The sequence below is a fragment of the Peromyscus maniculatus genome, chromosome 8, assembly GCF_049852395.1.
Source record: "Peromyscus maniculatus bairdii isolate BWxNUB_F1_BW_parent chromosome 8, HU_Pman_BW_mat_3.1, whole genome shotgun sequence".
Taxonomy (NCBI): Eukaryota; Metazoa; Chordata; class Mammalia; order Rodentia; family Cricetidae; genus Peromyscus; species Peromyscus maniculatus.
The window spans coordinates 85,247,896-85,263,451 of record NC_134859.1 but is presented as its reverse complement, the minus strand read 5'-3'; the positions used below and the strand labels follow the sequence as shown (position 1 = coordinate 85,263,451).

At 38.0% G+C, this 15,556-nt stretch overlaps 1 protein-coding gene across 28 annotated transcripts in view; it reads right to left on the bottom strand.

Moving 5' to 3' along the window:
• Cdk12 (cyclin dependent kinase 12) overlaps nt 1–15,556 on the bottom strand; it is a 110,581-nt gene that overhangs the window by 52,273 nt on the left and 42,752 nt on the right. For 12 of the 28 annotated variants that reach the window (XM_076543313.1, XM_076543315.1, XM_042282734.2 and 9 more), the window contains exons 11-14: nt 13,980–14,111; nt 11,397–11,611; nt 9,448–9,900; nt 5,114–5,531 (exon numbers count right to left, since the gene is read on the bottom strand). In XM_076543313.1, coding sequence (XP_076399428.1) covers nt 5,114–5,531; nt 9,448–9,900; nt 11,397–11,611; nt 13,980–14,111 — 1,218 coding nt within the window. Of the gene's footprint in view, nt 1–1,692; nt 5,532–9,447; nt 9,901–11,396; nt 11,612–13,979; nt 14,112–15,556 lie in introns of those variants that run through there. The other 16 variants (XM_076543323.1, XM_076543325.1, XM_042282744.2 and 13 more) reach the window with 4 other exon arrangements.

Genomic DNA, 15,556 nt, shown 5'->3' with positions numbered 1-15,556 from the left:
TCTGAATTGTCTGGAGAATTCTTTTGAAAACTATGAAACAGTAACAACTCTAAATACCCAGCAGGGTTAGTCATCAGTAATTATGCTAAACTGAAATCATCCTAGTAGGACAGTGAGTAGGAAAGAAAAGAGAAAGAGGGGAGGAAGCAAGAAAAGGAAAGTGGGGAGGGATAAGACAAAGAACACCAAAAATTCCCACAGGGGTCTTCCCACCTGGGCTGGAGGAATCGTCTACTTATCTTGAGTTTCAACGGCTATAGAAACACTTGGAGGTGTTTGCACACATGAGAAAACCTAGCCAGACAGTAATGCTCACCTTACCTCTTATGCCAACTAAAAGACTCCAAATCCTGTCTCCTTGAAATGGTTGGCTATTTCTTCACTAAGGAACTCCTCCTTCTCATCCCACCTAGCCCTTCAGAATCACTAAACTGTGAATGGAGAGGTCACTCACTAATTTTATAAAATCCAATGGAGTGCGGGGGAGGGAATCTAGAAACAACAGTTTACAATGAAGAACACTCATTGTTAACTTATTATAAGCATTAGCCTTTTTTAAAAGTAAGGGTGTGTATCTGGGAAAAGAGTGCTAAAGAAATTTGGGTACTGAAAAGGCTTTCTACATGGAAATGGCTTTGTGTATGAAAAGAAAAAAGTTCAGGCTAGTTAAGTGCTCAGTCTCTAAACACAGAATTATGACAGCCTGTTATAAAGTGCAAACAATACACTCTGATACCTTGAAATTCACATCTAGTCACAAAAATGCAATGTATAATGACCTAAAACCAATTCACTGTCTCTGTAGAGACCCTAACAAGATTCTTGAAACTGGAACCATCTTGAACTCTCTATTCTCCTTCAGGGTGAAAAGGATATGATTTTGCCTATAGTCAAGGGACACCAAACATAAGAGAAACTTAGCCCAGGTCAGCAACTCTCAGCAACATTTTAATCCTTCATTTTCCATGTCCTGGGTGCCTCTTATGCTTCTACAACTTGCTCATCCCACATACAAAGTTCATTTTCCCTCTTCCTTTCTCCTGATGGATTTTATTTGCCTTTTTCCTAGCTAGACTGCAGCACATATTGTCAAGGACTCCTTAGTGTTCTAAACCATAAGAAGAACTAAAACAATTTTCCCCTCTGGTAGAGTTGGGAAAGATTTTATGAGTACAGACTTTAACCTGTAAACAACTCTAAGAAAGCTGGATATATTAACCCCCACGTTGACCCTCTTCTATAACATTGTGGAAACCAGATTGGGTGGAATGGTGGGGATCCTGGTTTCAGAGTATCCTTTGGGTCTAAACAGCTTCTTACCAGCTTCTTTTGACGAATGTTGAGCTCAAACCCACTTACCTCTCCTGCCAGGAGGAGTCAGTCAGGGTACATGAAGCTCAACTCTTGATGGCTTCATACTACCATCCATCTGTTTTCTATGTTTTTCTTTTAAAAATCATGTTCTTATGGATTCCCCTAACTCAATTTTTAATTCTCTAGTTTCTGCTCTAGTGTTCTCAAGTACCTCTCCAAACCCTGAGAAATTTTGTTTTGTTTTGGTAGTTTATGAGTCTATAGCATTTCTGAAATTGAGAACCCACAACATAAAGGAAAAAAAAATGTCCTTCAAACATGATTAGATATGCTCAAAGGGTACAGAAATCAGAAGTAAATGCAATGGAGCAAAAGTGGTATATTAACAGGAAATATTTAATTTTCCAATCTCCACTTTCCATCTTTATAAACTGAAAGAAAAAATTTAATATATTACAAAATATCTGTACATAGACAAAGTACACCCAATGGGGGTCAAAAACAAGAGAGAGAAAGGAATACAGTGTCAGGAACCTATGAATCAGGGAGAATGAGGTGGCAACTGACACTTTTCCAATGCACCATTCTCTCTCAAAACCTGCTGGTAACCACTTTAGCACTGTACCTATATATGCATATCACACACACATACATACACACACACACACTGGATGATGATTATGGCATAAACTAACAGAAGTCTTACATACAAACTTTGTGCTAACTGCCCTGTTTTGAGTACATAGATCTTATGTCATCTGTAAATCCTTACCCCTATAGACAGATGAAAAAGCTAAGGACACTGGGTTAAGCAAATCTTTTAAAACTGCATACAAAAATGATAATGGTCAAGCCATTTTGTCTCCTATTCATGAACAGAATCAGATTTCTCATCTGTTCAAAATAATGTATTTAATAATGATATAATAGTTAAAACCCAAACCACTTTTTAATGGAATTAACTAGGTTTCTACTTTTCCAACAGTTGAGTTGAAAATTAAGCCAAATTTTTACTTCCATTATGTTTATAGATAATGTAGCTGAAAAATGACCAAATACCTTTTCTTCCTCCACACAGATTTCAGGATATTTAAATGAGTTCTTTCCCTCTGCTTTCAGAAGTAGTCAAAATTATAAAAATATTTTTTAAAAGGCTAGACTCCCAAAATGAGGTGGGGGTGAAATGGAATCATCCATACATATACATACATTCAAATACACTCACCCCCTTCCCTAGCAGGGATGGGGAAATGGAAGCTTACGTAAATTATTCAGACTATTTGGCATAATTAAAAATATAGTGTGGCAGAGGGAAAGGGAAACATTATTGATGACTGTCCATAACCAAAATACAATGAAAATATATAGAGAAATTTATTCATATTTGATGGGAAAACAATTTTTTCACTGAGCAGATACTTATGAAAGTATCCCTGCTCAGTTTCTTTAATCAAAAATAGGGGACTGGGGGCCAATACCTTACAATAAAATATCTAAAATAAGGCCCATGTCTGAGGACTAACCAGTAGCAGACTGAAGGTACAAATAAACTTTAATGCAATCTATGGATAGCATCTCAATGTGCCTAGGATATCTAATCGGACATCCTGGCATTAAAAAAGCTGTCAAAGCCAAATGGCTAGAAGGTTCACTTACTATTAGTGTTTGGCCTAATGGCAAAGCCAGACCAAAACTCAGAAAATAAAGAAGTATACATACTGGTATCTATTTCAGGAACAGGGGAAACTAATGTTTATGTAGCTGAAGAGGGTTCCTTCACCTCTTTAAATTTTTTAAAAATTAATATACCTTTCTAAATATATTTTTTAACTTAAGAACTTGGTATTGAAACATGAAATTTCACTTTAGTTCTGAAAACTATTCTCCAAGATGATGAAGTACGTTTGCTTTTCTTTGTAAAAGGGAGCTTAACCTATATTTCATAAACTCCTAAGTCTGTGCGGATCATATGACATATATGTTTTTAAAATACTCCAGATGCTGATGGAAGAAACGGAAGCCAAAATGAGAAGCCTCTCAAGTTATCTCACTCTGAGATCCTTTCTCTCTTCCATTTCTGGTTTTGATAAGGCAAAGTTCTTGTCAGGAAATCATACTTTATACCCTTTACCACAATCAAAATGATCCCTACAAGAAATGGTAGGCTATACACGCTGTGATGTATATTTGTCAATACTGTTCTTTTCTCATGGTAAACTGCTTACATTTTTCTTTAAAGGTATCAGGATTGATATATCTTCAGATATACACCCTAAGCTAGGTTACATGTCCATGTATTTTCAGGATTTTCCTCTGACAGTATCACAAGGCTCTGTTTGAAAGGCTTTTTTTAAAAACATAAATATATACATGTAAACATGCTTATTGATCTTATTACCCCTCTAGATATGGAGGTACCATCTCTAACCACAGCTCAGCAGCAATGTACTATCATTTACACATCAACCTCCCCATCAGAATGTGGCTTAAAAAACAAAAACAAAAACCAAAAACTTTAGAATTGAAGAGTTACAGAGAACAATGTAGGAGTTTTAATTTCCTTTCCTTTATTTGGGAAAAAAAAAAAAAGAAAAAAGAAAAGTATTCTTCCAGGTTCTTGGGCATCTCTACTCTATTTTCTTTCAAACAAATGCCTCAAAAAGATATAGGGAGAGAACAGGGGTAGGCACACAGAGGAAGGAAAAAGGAGGGGACAAAAAGGAGAGAGAGGAAGGAGGAGGAAAAAGTAACAAGCAAAAAGCAAAGATTGGGTAAAGTCTACCTACTTGCCCAAGAATGCCACTTTCTACAGCCTGCTTTATGTGCAGGAAGAGGGACATAACTTTTGTCAAAATTGAGCAAAGTTAAGGATGAGCAGTTTATTTGGAAAAGGTATGTACAAGATGCTCAACAGGGGTAAGGACAGTGCTCACTGAAGCAAAACTGTGAGATGGAAGAGAGGAAGGAAACATTAAAGCCACTGTTTCCCTTCTAGCAAAAGCCTAAGAGGAGCTCAGATCTTGTGAACACGCTTCTCTTTAAAGAGGGGTGGGGAACTAAATAAAAATTCAAAAGAAACCACACACACACACACACACACACACACAATGAAACAAACAAACAAAAAAAAACCTTTAAAAACCAAAGCCTTTCCAGAGCCATCAAAAACAAAACTGTTCTCTCTCTTCTGCTCAAGTGCAGGCAATAAGCTAATGCAACAATTACTTTTCAACCGAATGTCTCTTTTTCTCCATATTTTCTACTATAGCTCCTACATAAAGCAGAAGTAAATATTCTAGCTATTGCCCATCCAGGAGGAACTGGTGCCAACATCATTATGAGTCGCCTGCTAGTAGCAAGTGAGCAAGGAAAACAACGGACAGCGTTGCAGTAGTCAAATGCAGATGATTACCTTGCTCTGGCAAGTGATTTCATTAAAGGTTCAGAGGACTAGATGAAAAGATGGATAGGGAAGGAATCTTTCAGGGCATTGATGTCTCTGGGTTAATAAGGAACTCCTCTCCCTCTTCCCCCTCGTGGTGGGACTCTTGCAGCCCCCCGGTAGAGTTTTCCATAAGCAGAAGACTGAGCTGGGCCCCCCCACTGAAGAGGTGTTCCTGAGCTGTTGGCCCCAGTGGCTCCTGGTCCCAGCTCCCCATAGTTTTGCAATTTGGTCTCTGCATGTACCACAGAGTTGCTATTTCCATCAGATTTCAGGAATGGTTGCCCAACCACTGAGTGTAATGCTAAGGGGACCCTGGCAAAACGAAGGTCCTGGTCCCCTGGGAACTGCACTGACCCTGTGCCCTGGTAACTGTTGGACTCCCCAAGGTGGCTCACAGAGCCTGAGAAGGTCCTGTTCTTCACCAGGGTCTGAACCAAAGATTCTGTCAAGGCCGGACCAGAACTGCGTTCATCAGTGTCAGTGGCACTGAACCCTGCTTCAGGCCCATCAGTGTTTCCGTAAGTCCTGTTTGGATGGGATCGGGTGGAGTACTCCATTGGTCTCAAGGCCTGGTGCTCATGTGGCAGGTGGCCAGGAGGCTCTGCTTCAGGCTGGGATAAAAGTTGCAGCAAGGCGGCTGTCACGGCGGGATTCAACTCCTGGGGGGCGCTGGAAAGATCGCCTTCAACCAGAGGGGGTGGAGGTGGCGGCGGTGGAGGTCCAGGGGGCTCAGGGGGCCTCTTCTCTGGTGGAAGAATGTGAGGAGGACATGCTGTGGAAGGGTTACTTCTTTTAAACACCATCTTAAAATCACATGTGATTATAAACACAAACACATACTACCCAACATAAATAAATACCAATACAAGCAACCAGATACATTAAGAAAATCTTGGAATCAGGAAACTGAAATTTATAAAAAAAATAATCAAGTGATTAGAAGTAAAACAGTTGCATTCTGGGTCTTACAGCTGGTATAAAAAGATGTTATGTTTCGAACGACTGTCCTGAATTTTTTTTGTCTGCGATTTCCTTCCTTAAAGAACTGCTCTAATATGCAGGTTGTTGGCAACCTCTCCATCCCTTCTGCTGTTAGATCAAAACATTATTGAAAATAAAGCAGAAAGAAGGAAGATGAGAAGGAACAATATACATTCTGTGATCACATTTCTAGGACATAATCTTTCAGTCTGTACAACTTGCAGACCTGGCTAACACATTTACATAATGTCTGATTAACCTGAAATACAACTTAAAAGAATATACAGGAGAGATGCAATCAAGAAAAAACTCAACATGTATAAAAACTCATTTTGCTTCTCCAGACTTTATAGTCATTTCTCCCCATAACCATATATTCAAGTTGGATATTAACCAACTACACTGTTAGTAATCCTATTACAATTTTCTATTTTGTTTTGTTATTTTCTGCTATGGTAAAGAAAAGTCATTCTAGCAGTGTTATGCAGAAATGACTGCTGATAAAATGTGTTCAATCCCGTGTTAAGAACTGACTATTCAGGAATATGCTGAACTAATACTAAACTCAATTTTTTATTACTAAGATCTCTTTAAGTGAACCATGTCCCCAAATTTTTGCTTTTTCATTGCTATCTAAATTTGCCTGACAACGAATTCTTACCAAAGCAACAGATGAGAGATAAAATAACATGAATTTAAGGCCATATAAAACTACTGAGACAAAAGCATAGTAAGATTAATGCCTTCAAGACTGAAAGTCAACCTGCTAAAGAAAAGGTTTAATGTTTTGGTTTTATCTTCCAAAGGACCAATTTTTCTTTTTCCTATGGAAACATTTAAAAACATCTAAATGGTCATTCTTCTATTTTGTTAGTTAGTGATGTGTTGTCAATACTCAGATAAGCCAAAATCAGATTTTGGTTACAATTTGATATTTCTGTAGTATAATTATCTAGAGCATACTTTGTAATGACAATAAGCAAATTAAGTTTGCACTCTCCAAGTATGCAGATGAAAGCACTCTAAAAACAATATATAATTTTAACACTCTGCAGTGGGAAATAAGGCCATGTGCTAGATGAAGTAACAAATGGGGTACCGAGTTTTGAGTTTCTGGGTTTGGGGACACAAGCTGGGCAGGTAAGGGGAGGCAGGGTATCTATCACCTTTCAGTTTTGAATGGAAAAGTTCACTTTGTAATATGTAACTCCAAGTTACTTGTTGACTGGCTGATCATCTGAATACCAGGGAAAAATGAATTTAAGGTAGAAAAAAATCAGCTACTGAAAATTTACAATCTGGAGAATAACCTGAAAGGATAGGGTGACTGAACTATAACCATGTACTGTATTTCAGAGCCTTTTACTGTCAACACTACTTATCTATCCTTATAAGGACATTAAAAAGGGGGGAGGGTATTTAGAGCCTATTCAGGAAGTGAAATGCCAAGTTTTTTAAGTTGGGGGTGGGGTGGGGGGCCAACAAAAAAAACTCAAACCAACTTTAAAAGGCATGACTGTGAAAATTGCAGTTTAAGTTTCTTCCAGTTATAGCACTTTTCATTAAAGAACTACTGAAGTTAATAAAGCTTCTTAAAGAAATAAAACTAAAAATATAAATCGTATTGTCCTCAGATTTAAAGTGTTGATGTTGTCAGTCTACAATGTTTCATACTAATGGAGGGAGGTAAATAAATGTAAAAATAACTTCAATCATTACCCTTTCTTAACAAGTACAGAAAAAGTGAATTACCAAACGAATATCATTACCTTTCTTGTTTATACAGTCTGCCCTCTGGTAGAAGTGCTAATAAACACTGAAATGGCAAAGTAAGAGGCACCAGGATGTGGTGGCATGAGGCAGGAGGATCTAAGTTTTGAGGTCAGCAGAGACACTAGACAATCCAGGAATGACTATAATAATTAGTTGTGTAGCATAGTGGATTTTTTTTTTTTTTTTTGGACCAGGTGGCTGGCCTAGAATGATCAAGCTGGTCTTGAAATTACAGAAATCTACCCGTTTCTGTCTCTTGAGTGCTGGAGTCAAAAATGCATGACATCACACTCAACATTTGCATTCATCTTTTGTTGTGGCATTTTTACACTCTTCTCTAAAAAGCATATCCCATATCTAGCTATATGTTATGGCTTATTTTCAGTTCAACTCCTTTATGTGATTGATAGCTTGTTGTCTCAGTCATTTGGTGAACATTTTTCTATCAGGATGTTATTTAATTTGACCAAGTTCTTTCAGATACTTTGATTTTGAGTTGAAATTTTTAAATTTTTTTTTGAGGGTAGGATCAGAATCTTGAGACATGAGATTAAAAAGCCTACTTTAAATTTACATAGCCTTTTTTAAAATTTAAATATTTATTTTTATAGCATGAATGTTTTGTCTGCATGTATGTTTGTGTACCTGGTCCCTGTGGAGGTCAGAAGAGGGCACCTGATCCTCTGGAACAGGAGTTACAGGCAGCTGTGAGTCACTGAATGGGTGCTGGGAATTGAACCTAGGTCCTCTGCAAGAGCAGCCAGTGCTCTTAACCTCTGAACCACCTCTCCAGTCCCATCACATAGCCTTCTTCATTACTCTGTCTTTAAAAACAATTGGGAATCATCATAGAGAAGACCAAAGTGAATCAAGATGTGTGTGTGTGTACAAGTTCTAGCTTTGTCTGCCAATATTCGGCAGAGCATAGACTTTACTTAAATTTCTTAGGCTGCAGTTTTCCTATTCACAAAACATAAGGTTAATTTTATTGTCTTTCAGTTTTAACAATTTTCACAAACAAAAAAAACCAAGTTATATACTTGACCTTATACTAGTGAAAATAAAAAATATACTTTCTTTACCAACCCAGAAGAGATGTAAATGCAGGACCCTAAAGTTCAAAGTTAGTATACCTCTTCAGCCTCTGTGCCTCTTCTTATTTCCCGGAATCTTCAAGGCCAATGAAAATTTCCAAGGAGTTGAAAACATTTTCAGATAGTAAGATTTTGCAAACATTGTGAATGAGAATTGATTAGAGAATTTACAGTGTTCTTCCTTCTAATAAACTGCATGGTTGTGGTCATGTGACACAAGGTGTAACACACTTTTTTTTTCCCCTTCAGATTTTGTTGTTTCTTTTCATAATGCTTACTTCCTGATTCCACTGTTCTTTCAGAAACAGACTTAAAAATAATCACTTTTGTATACAATTACTTTTTGGAAAGAAAATGTAAGGTGTTATCTGCTTAGGACAATTCCCCAATTATTTTCAGGAACTGAAATGATATTTTATTAGGGCTTTCTTGACTGTATCTTCCAGATAAGATTCTGGTATCCAGGATCCACTCCTACTAGATGTAAAGAACAATTTGATGTTTATTTAAAAGTCACATTTACTAGGACTAGCTAGCTACCACATACGTAGTAGTTCAAGATATCTCGCTACCTATGGCTTTGATTTCCTTGATTAGAACACAGGGGCTTTACTTACCAGTACCTTCATAAGTGGAAAAATTATCAGTATATGAAAGGTGCTTTGAGACTTAAATGAAAAAGCTGGACAAGAAATACATCATTTGGTGCTATGTTCTCCTGTAGACTAGATCACAGAAAACTGAAACTGAGACCAATGATGTAAAAAAGAAAACATTAAGAGATTTTTAAGAGGATCAACAGCACCTGAGCTCAATGAGATTCATGACTGGTCTGTTTACCTGCTGCCTCCTCCTGTGGCATTGTAGGAGTTCTTCGGGACCCCTGTGGCCCACTATTCTTGTCACTGGTGTTTTCTTCCAGGTTACCTGCTGGCTCTTGGGTTTTCATCAGCTGACTCAAGAGAACTGCCAACATATTCTGCATGTCAGCTGGCGTGTTTGAAGCTTCAGGAGTTGTCTGTTCTGCTGAAGGCACGACCACTGAGACAGAGGGTACCTCCTTCAATGATTCCTCTGGAGCTATGGGTTCTGAGTCCTGCTGCTGAGAACTGGCTTCAGTCAGTGCACTAATAGATTGATTCAAGGCTTCCAGCTGCTGTTGCATCTCTGGGTTGGAGTGGATATTAAGCAGCTGTGCCATCTGAGGGATGCTCAGGTCAGTTTGGCTCTGTAGCAGGTTTAATAACACTGCCAGTTCACTTTGATTCAGCTGCTGTGTGATGTCACCAAGGCCTGTGGGATGAGAGTGCAGCCAATATAAGATGACAAGGAAAGGAAAGGAAAGGCCCTTTGCCTTCTTCAACTGACAAAAAGCAATTTATAATATCCAAAGGTGTAGTTTCAGTTTGAATGGCTCATAATTTAATATCTTAGATTAGTACACCACAGTTTATTTTTTATTTGTTTAAAATTCCAAGGACATGGACTGGTGAGATAGCACAACAGGTAAAAGGCACTGGCCACCAAGCATGTCAACTGTATAAAACCCAGGACCCATGCAGTGGAGAGAACCAACACTCACCAGTTGTCCCCAGAACCCCACATAAATTATGCACTATCTCCAACAAAATAAAAATTAAAATAAATAAACTAAAGCATGTCTGCATTATATATAAAAGTGACTATATTTTATTTATATTCTTTTAGGTCAGTGATTTTCAACCAATATCATATGTAAAAACTGTTAGGATGGATTTAAGAACTCGGGTACCTAATGTGCCAAGAAATTTGGCATTTATTCAAGGATGATTTATCTCCTGTATGCTGGGCTGGCCTCAAAGTTGGTGTGTAGTGGTAGATAACCTTGAATTTCTGATCCTCCTGACTCCACCCCCCCAGTGCTGGGTTGCAGTTATTTGCCGCCACATTGATCTGAGGTTATTTTACTTTAAAGTTTACTGGATGATTTTAATGTGTACCAAATGTTAAAAATAATATTGTAGTCTCAGCTACTTTCAAGGCTGAGGCAGGAAGATCCTAATTTCAAAGCCACTGGGTTGATATAGAAGAGAAAATGAAAAAGATAGGCAGTTTAAAAAAAGCTGTGATATTATAGGAGAAATTATTTGTCATAATGGTTATTTTGACAGTTTTAGTATAACAGTAATAGTCTACAAGACCAACTACATTTCACAATTGTGATTGGACAAGACTGGGTTCCAAAGCCTTTTCAAATCTAACATAACTAACTCTAAATTACTGTCAAAAAGCCATGAGCAAAGCAAGGGCTAGAGAGCTGGCTCAGTAGTTAAGATCATTGGTTGCTTATCCAGAAAACTTGGGTTCGATTCCCAGTACCCATATGCCAGGTCACAAGTACCTCTAACTCCAATCCCAGGAGATTTGACATCCTCTTCTGGCCTCTGCTAGCATCAAGCACAAACAGTGCACAGATGTGCATGCTAACAAAATACCCATGTATGTAAATAAAATGAACAAATAAAAAAAAAAGTCACAAACAAACACCCTTAAATTTTACTTATTTAATTGATTGGATTCTGCCACACACAAAATCTAAAAGAAATATAGTATTCCTTATTTCAAGGAATGAAAATACTGTACTGTAAACTTTCTGAACCATGTATAGAAAATAAGGTTTTATCTTCTCAGAAATGAGGACAACAGTCTCTCTCCTAATATTCCACAGAGATATGAACATATATACATTCTACCCTCAAGAACACACAAGCGCACTTAATAGAAGTAAAAGGCTCCATCCCAGCACTGACCTACTGCATCCCCAGGACCAGGCTCTGCCTTGACAGGAGCAGGCTGAGGTGGTGCTGGGCTACTGTTTTTCACAGGCTCTGCTGTTGTCCCTGAGGTAGTAGTTTCTTTTCGAGAAGCTTTGGATGGAGGTGGCTCTTCTATTACAATACCACTCTGTCGCTGGCGTCGACGTTTCTTACTCCACAATTCATGGCAATCCTGCCAGTGAGGTAGACTGAAAAAATACAAAGGAGGAGTAAGTAGTGAGTAAATGGAAGAATAATGAATTAAAACAGAAAAAAAGGAAGGAACATGAGAAATAAAGAAACAAAAATGTTAGAATGCACTATAAAAAGAATCATGGCAGGTGGTAGTTCATGCAAGTATTTATGCAGTAAGAAATAAGGACCTTGTTAATACTAGAACCAACTCTTATATAGACAAATACTGTTTTATGTTGGTATAAAATGAATAAAGAGAACTTTACTGGCCATGTTTCAGCTGAGGATAAATACAAGCACAGAGACGAACAGCTTACTAATAGTTATGAAAGCCTAGGAAAGGGGTTGGGAGATGTCTCAGAAGATAAAGAACCTTGCCACCAAGCATAACAACCTGAGTTCAATTTTGGAATCCACATGATAGAAAAAGAGAACCACTCCGACAACTTGCCTTGACCTTTCACATGTAGTGTGGCAAGAGTATGAAGACACACACAATGCAAAAAGACAAGCAATGGTGCTACAAATCTTGGAACTATATAAACACATCATGATTAAATCACCAGTGTACATATCATCCATTGAATTTCCATGATTAGATATCATCAACATTTTCATTAATGGAGTTTTGCTGGGCATGTCTTTAATACCAGCAACTAAGAGGCAGAGGAAGTTGGGATCCTGTTAGTTTCAGACCAGCCTGGTATACTTAGTAAGTTCCAGATCACCCAGGGTTACAATGTGTCTCAAAACACAAACAAATGAACAAAATTATGTATAGTTTCCAAATTTCAGTAAAAGCTTATACATAAAACTCTATGATAATAATGAATTTGGACAGAACTTTGGAGCAATAACATTTTATGGTTACCAATCTATTTGTGTACTTATCCAAATCCCCTTTTCTGTTTTGTTTTTCCGAAGACATATTATCCCAGGCTAACCTGGAACTCTTGATTCCACTGAACAGCCTCCCCAAGTGCTGGGATTACAAATGTTTACCTCAAACAAAACAAAACAAAATTCCCAAAACAAACACCCTAAAGGGCTGGAGAAATTGTTCAGTAGTTAAGAACTTGTGCTGTTCTTACACAAAACTTGAGTGCAGTTCCCAGCACTCATGTCTGGAGGTTGAAAGTTCTAGGGAATCTGACACCATCTCCTGACCCCTACGGGCACCCACTCATATAAACACATAAAAATTTAGTAAAATTGCTGGGCAGTGGTGGCATACTCCTTTAATCCCAGCACTTGGGAGGCAGAGTCAGGCAGATCTCTGTGACTTTGAGGCCAGACTGGTCTACCGAGTGAGTTCCAGGATAGGCTCCAAAACTACACAGAGAAACCCTGTCTGAAAAAATAAAAAAATAAAAAAAAAAAAGGAAGTAAAATCAATCAAACAAACAAATATACAAGAAAAACTAGCAAAAACAAAAGAGGCTTGGGAATACAGCTCAGTGGTAAAATATTTATTTGACTAACACATGCAAGGACCATAGTACTGACATAAATAACCATAAACAATAAATCTAGCACAAAAGCTATTAATACTGCTAGTGATAAGTTCAAAGATAAAGGATCTTGTATATGCCATAAAGTTTCTGAAGATCCTCTCATGTACATTCTATTCAAAAAATTGTGATGAAAGAGGACCCAGGAGATGGCTAAGGTAATAAAGGCACTAGAAGCAGAAGTCTTACCACCTGAATTTATTAGATCTATAAAGGTAGAGCCAGAGCACTGACTCCCAAGTTGACCTCTGACCTCTACACAAGTGCTGTAGCTTATGTGTATGTGTGTGCATGCTCGCTCACGCTCGTTCTCTCTCTCTCTCTCACACACACACATAAGAAAAGTAAAAAAAAAAAAATGATGAAAGAGATACAACAAAACTACATGTTTACATAAAAATTCATGAAGAAAAGGCAGGCAGATCTCTGAGTTCAAGAACAACCTGGTATAAATAAATAAATAAATAAATAAATAAATAAATAAATAAATAAATAAATAGAGTTACCCACCTGACAATGATGCAAACTATTTAAAATTAGAACTGTTCTTGCAGTATGAGAAATACATAGTCACAACATAAATGATTAAACCAGAAGGAATGGTTAAGAGCAAAAACTACAAGGAATATTTTCAAAGACATTGTTTATCACAATATACACTAGAGATCTAGAAACAGAAAGAAAATAGCTTGAATCAGATTAGAACAAATATGGTTGTTAAATCTATTCCTTATTTAATATATGTGATCTTATTCACAGTTAACACTCCATCAGGACTGACATAATCATTCATAGTGATTTTTTTTTTTAGTTTCTCATTTTCTGAGTCTAGGAGGAAGTTTAAAATCATTGTACAGTCACCAATACTTACTCTGGAGGTGCCATTTTGCTGAGTTCCACATCTTTAAGGAAGTCACTCTGCAGGGTCTGTTCAGCTGTGCAACGCTTGCTAGGATCAAGTGTCAGCATGTGGTCCAATAAATCAAGTGCTGCTGAAGGAATGCTATAGAAAGAAACAGAGAAATCAAAAACTCACAACAAACCTGGAAACCTGTATCAAAAGTTACTTGAATTTCCATCTTCATGTAAAACTGAGCAAAGGAAATTGGAAACTGGCTAATGCAAGCAACAGATCTGAGCCATGATTTTAAAAATGCTACAATGCAAACTATTAAAATCAATAATTCTGTTCTCTTTCCTCAGGACGATCAAAAAGACCACAAGCAAATCCACATACTGTTCTACATAAAATGGTTTTCATTTGTACAAGGCCTTCAGAAGAGAAAATTAGAAATAGGTTCTGATAGAACAAACTCTTCAAAAATAAAATGTCTAAAACTGGAGAGAGGGCTCAGAGGTTAAGAACACTGGACTCGCCGGGCGTTGGTGGCGCACGCCTTTAATCCCAGCACTTGGGAGGCAGAGTCAGGCGGATCTCTGTGAGTTCGAGGCCAGCCTGGGCTACCAAGTGAGCTCCAGGAAAGGCGCAAAGCTACACAGAGAAACCCTGTCTCGAAAAACCAAAAAAAAAAAAAAAAAAGAACACTGGACTCGCCGGGCGGTGGTGGCGCACGCCTTTAATCCCAGTACTTGGGAGGCAGAGCCAGGTGGATCATTGTGAGTTCGAGGCCAGCCTGGGCTACCGAGTGAGTTCCAGGAAAGGTGCAAAGCTACACAGAGAAACCCTGTCTCGAAAAAACAAAAAAAAAAAACAAAAAACAAAACAAACAAACAAACAAAAAAAAGAACACTGGACTCTCTTGCAGAGGACCTAATAGGCTTAATTTCCAGTACCCAAATGGCAGCTCACACTCTTCCAAACTCCAGTTCTAGGGCATCCAACACCCTCTTCCACCCTCTGTAGGCACCAGACACAAACATGGTACATATATATTCATTCAGGGGAAAACATGCATACATATAAAATAAAAGGTCTACCATGGGCTAGTTAAGGTAGCTCATCTGGTAAAGGCATCTGTTACCAAGCCTTATGACCAGTATCATACCCTTGGGACCCACATGGTCAAAAAAGATTGGATTCCTAAAAATTGTTTTCTGACCCACACACACAAATACATAAATGAATGAATGAACATGACTAGGTTTAATGGAATGCCAGCACGCAGGAGACAGAAGCAGATGAGTCCCTATGAGTTTAAAACCAGCCTAGTCTTTGTAGTGAGTTCCAGGCCAATCAAGGATACACAGTGAGACCATCTCAGAAAAACAAAACAACAAAAATATTATTAAGGAGCTGCAGGGATGGCTTAGTGGTTCAGATCCCTGACTGCTCTTCTAGATACCTAGAAAGCCCCAACACCTATATGGCAGCTCATACTGTCTGTACCTCCAGTTCCAGGCAATCCGACACCCTCACACAGGCAAAACACCAATGCACATAAAATAAACAAATCTTTTAAAAAGAAAATGTAATTAAAATGTTTGCTG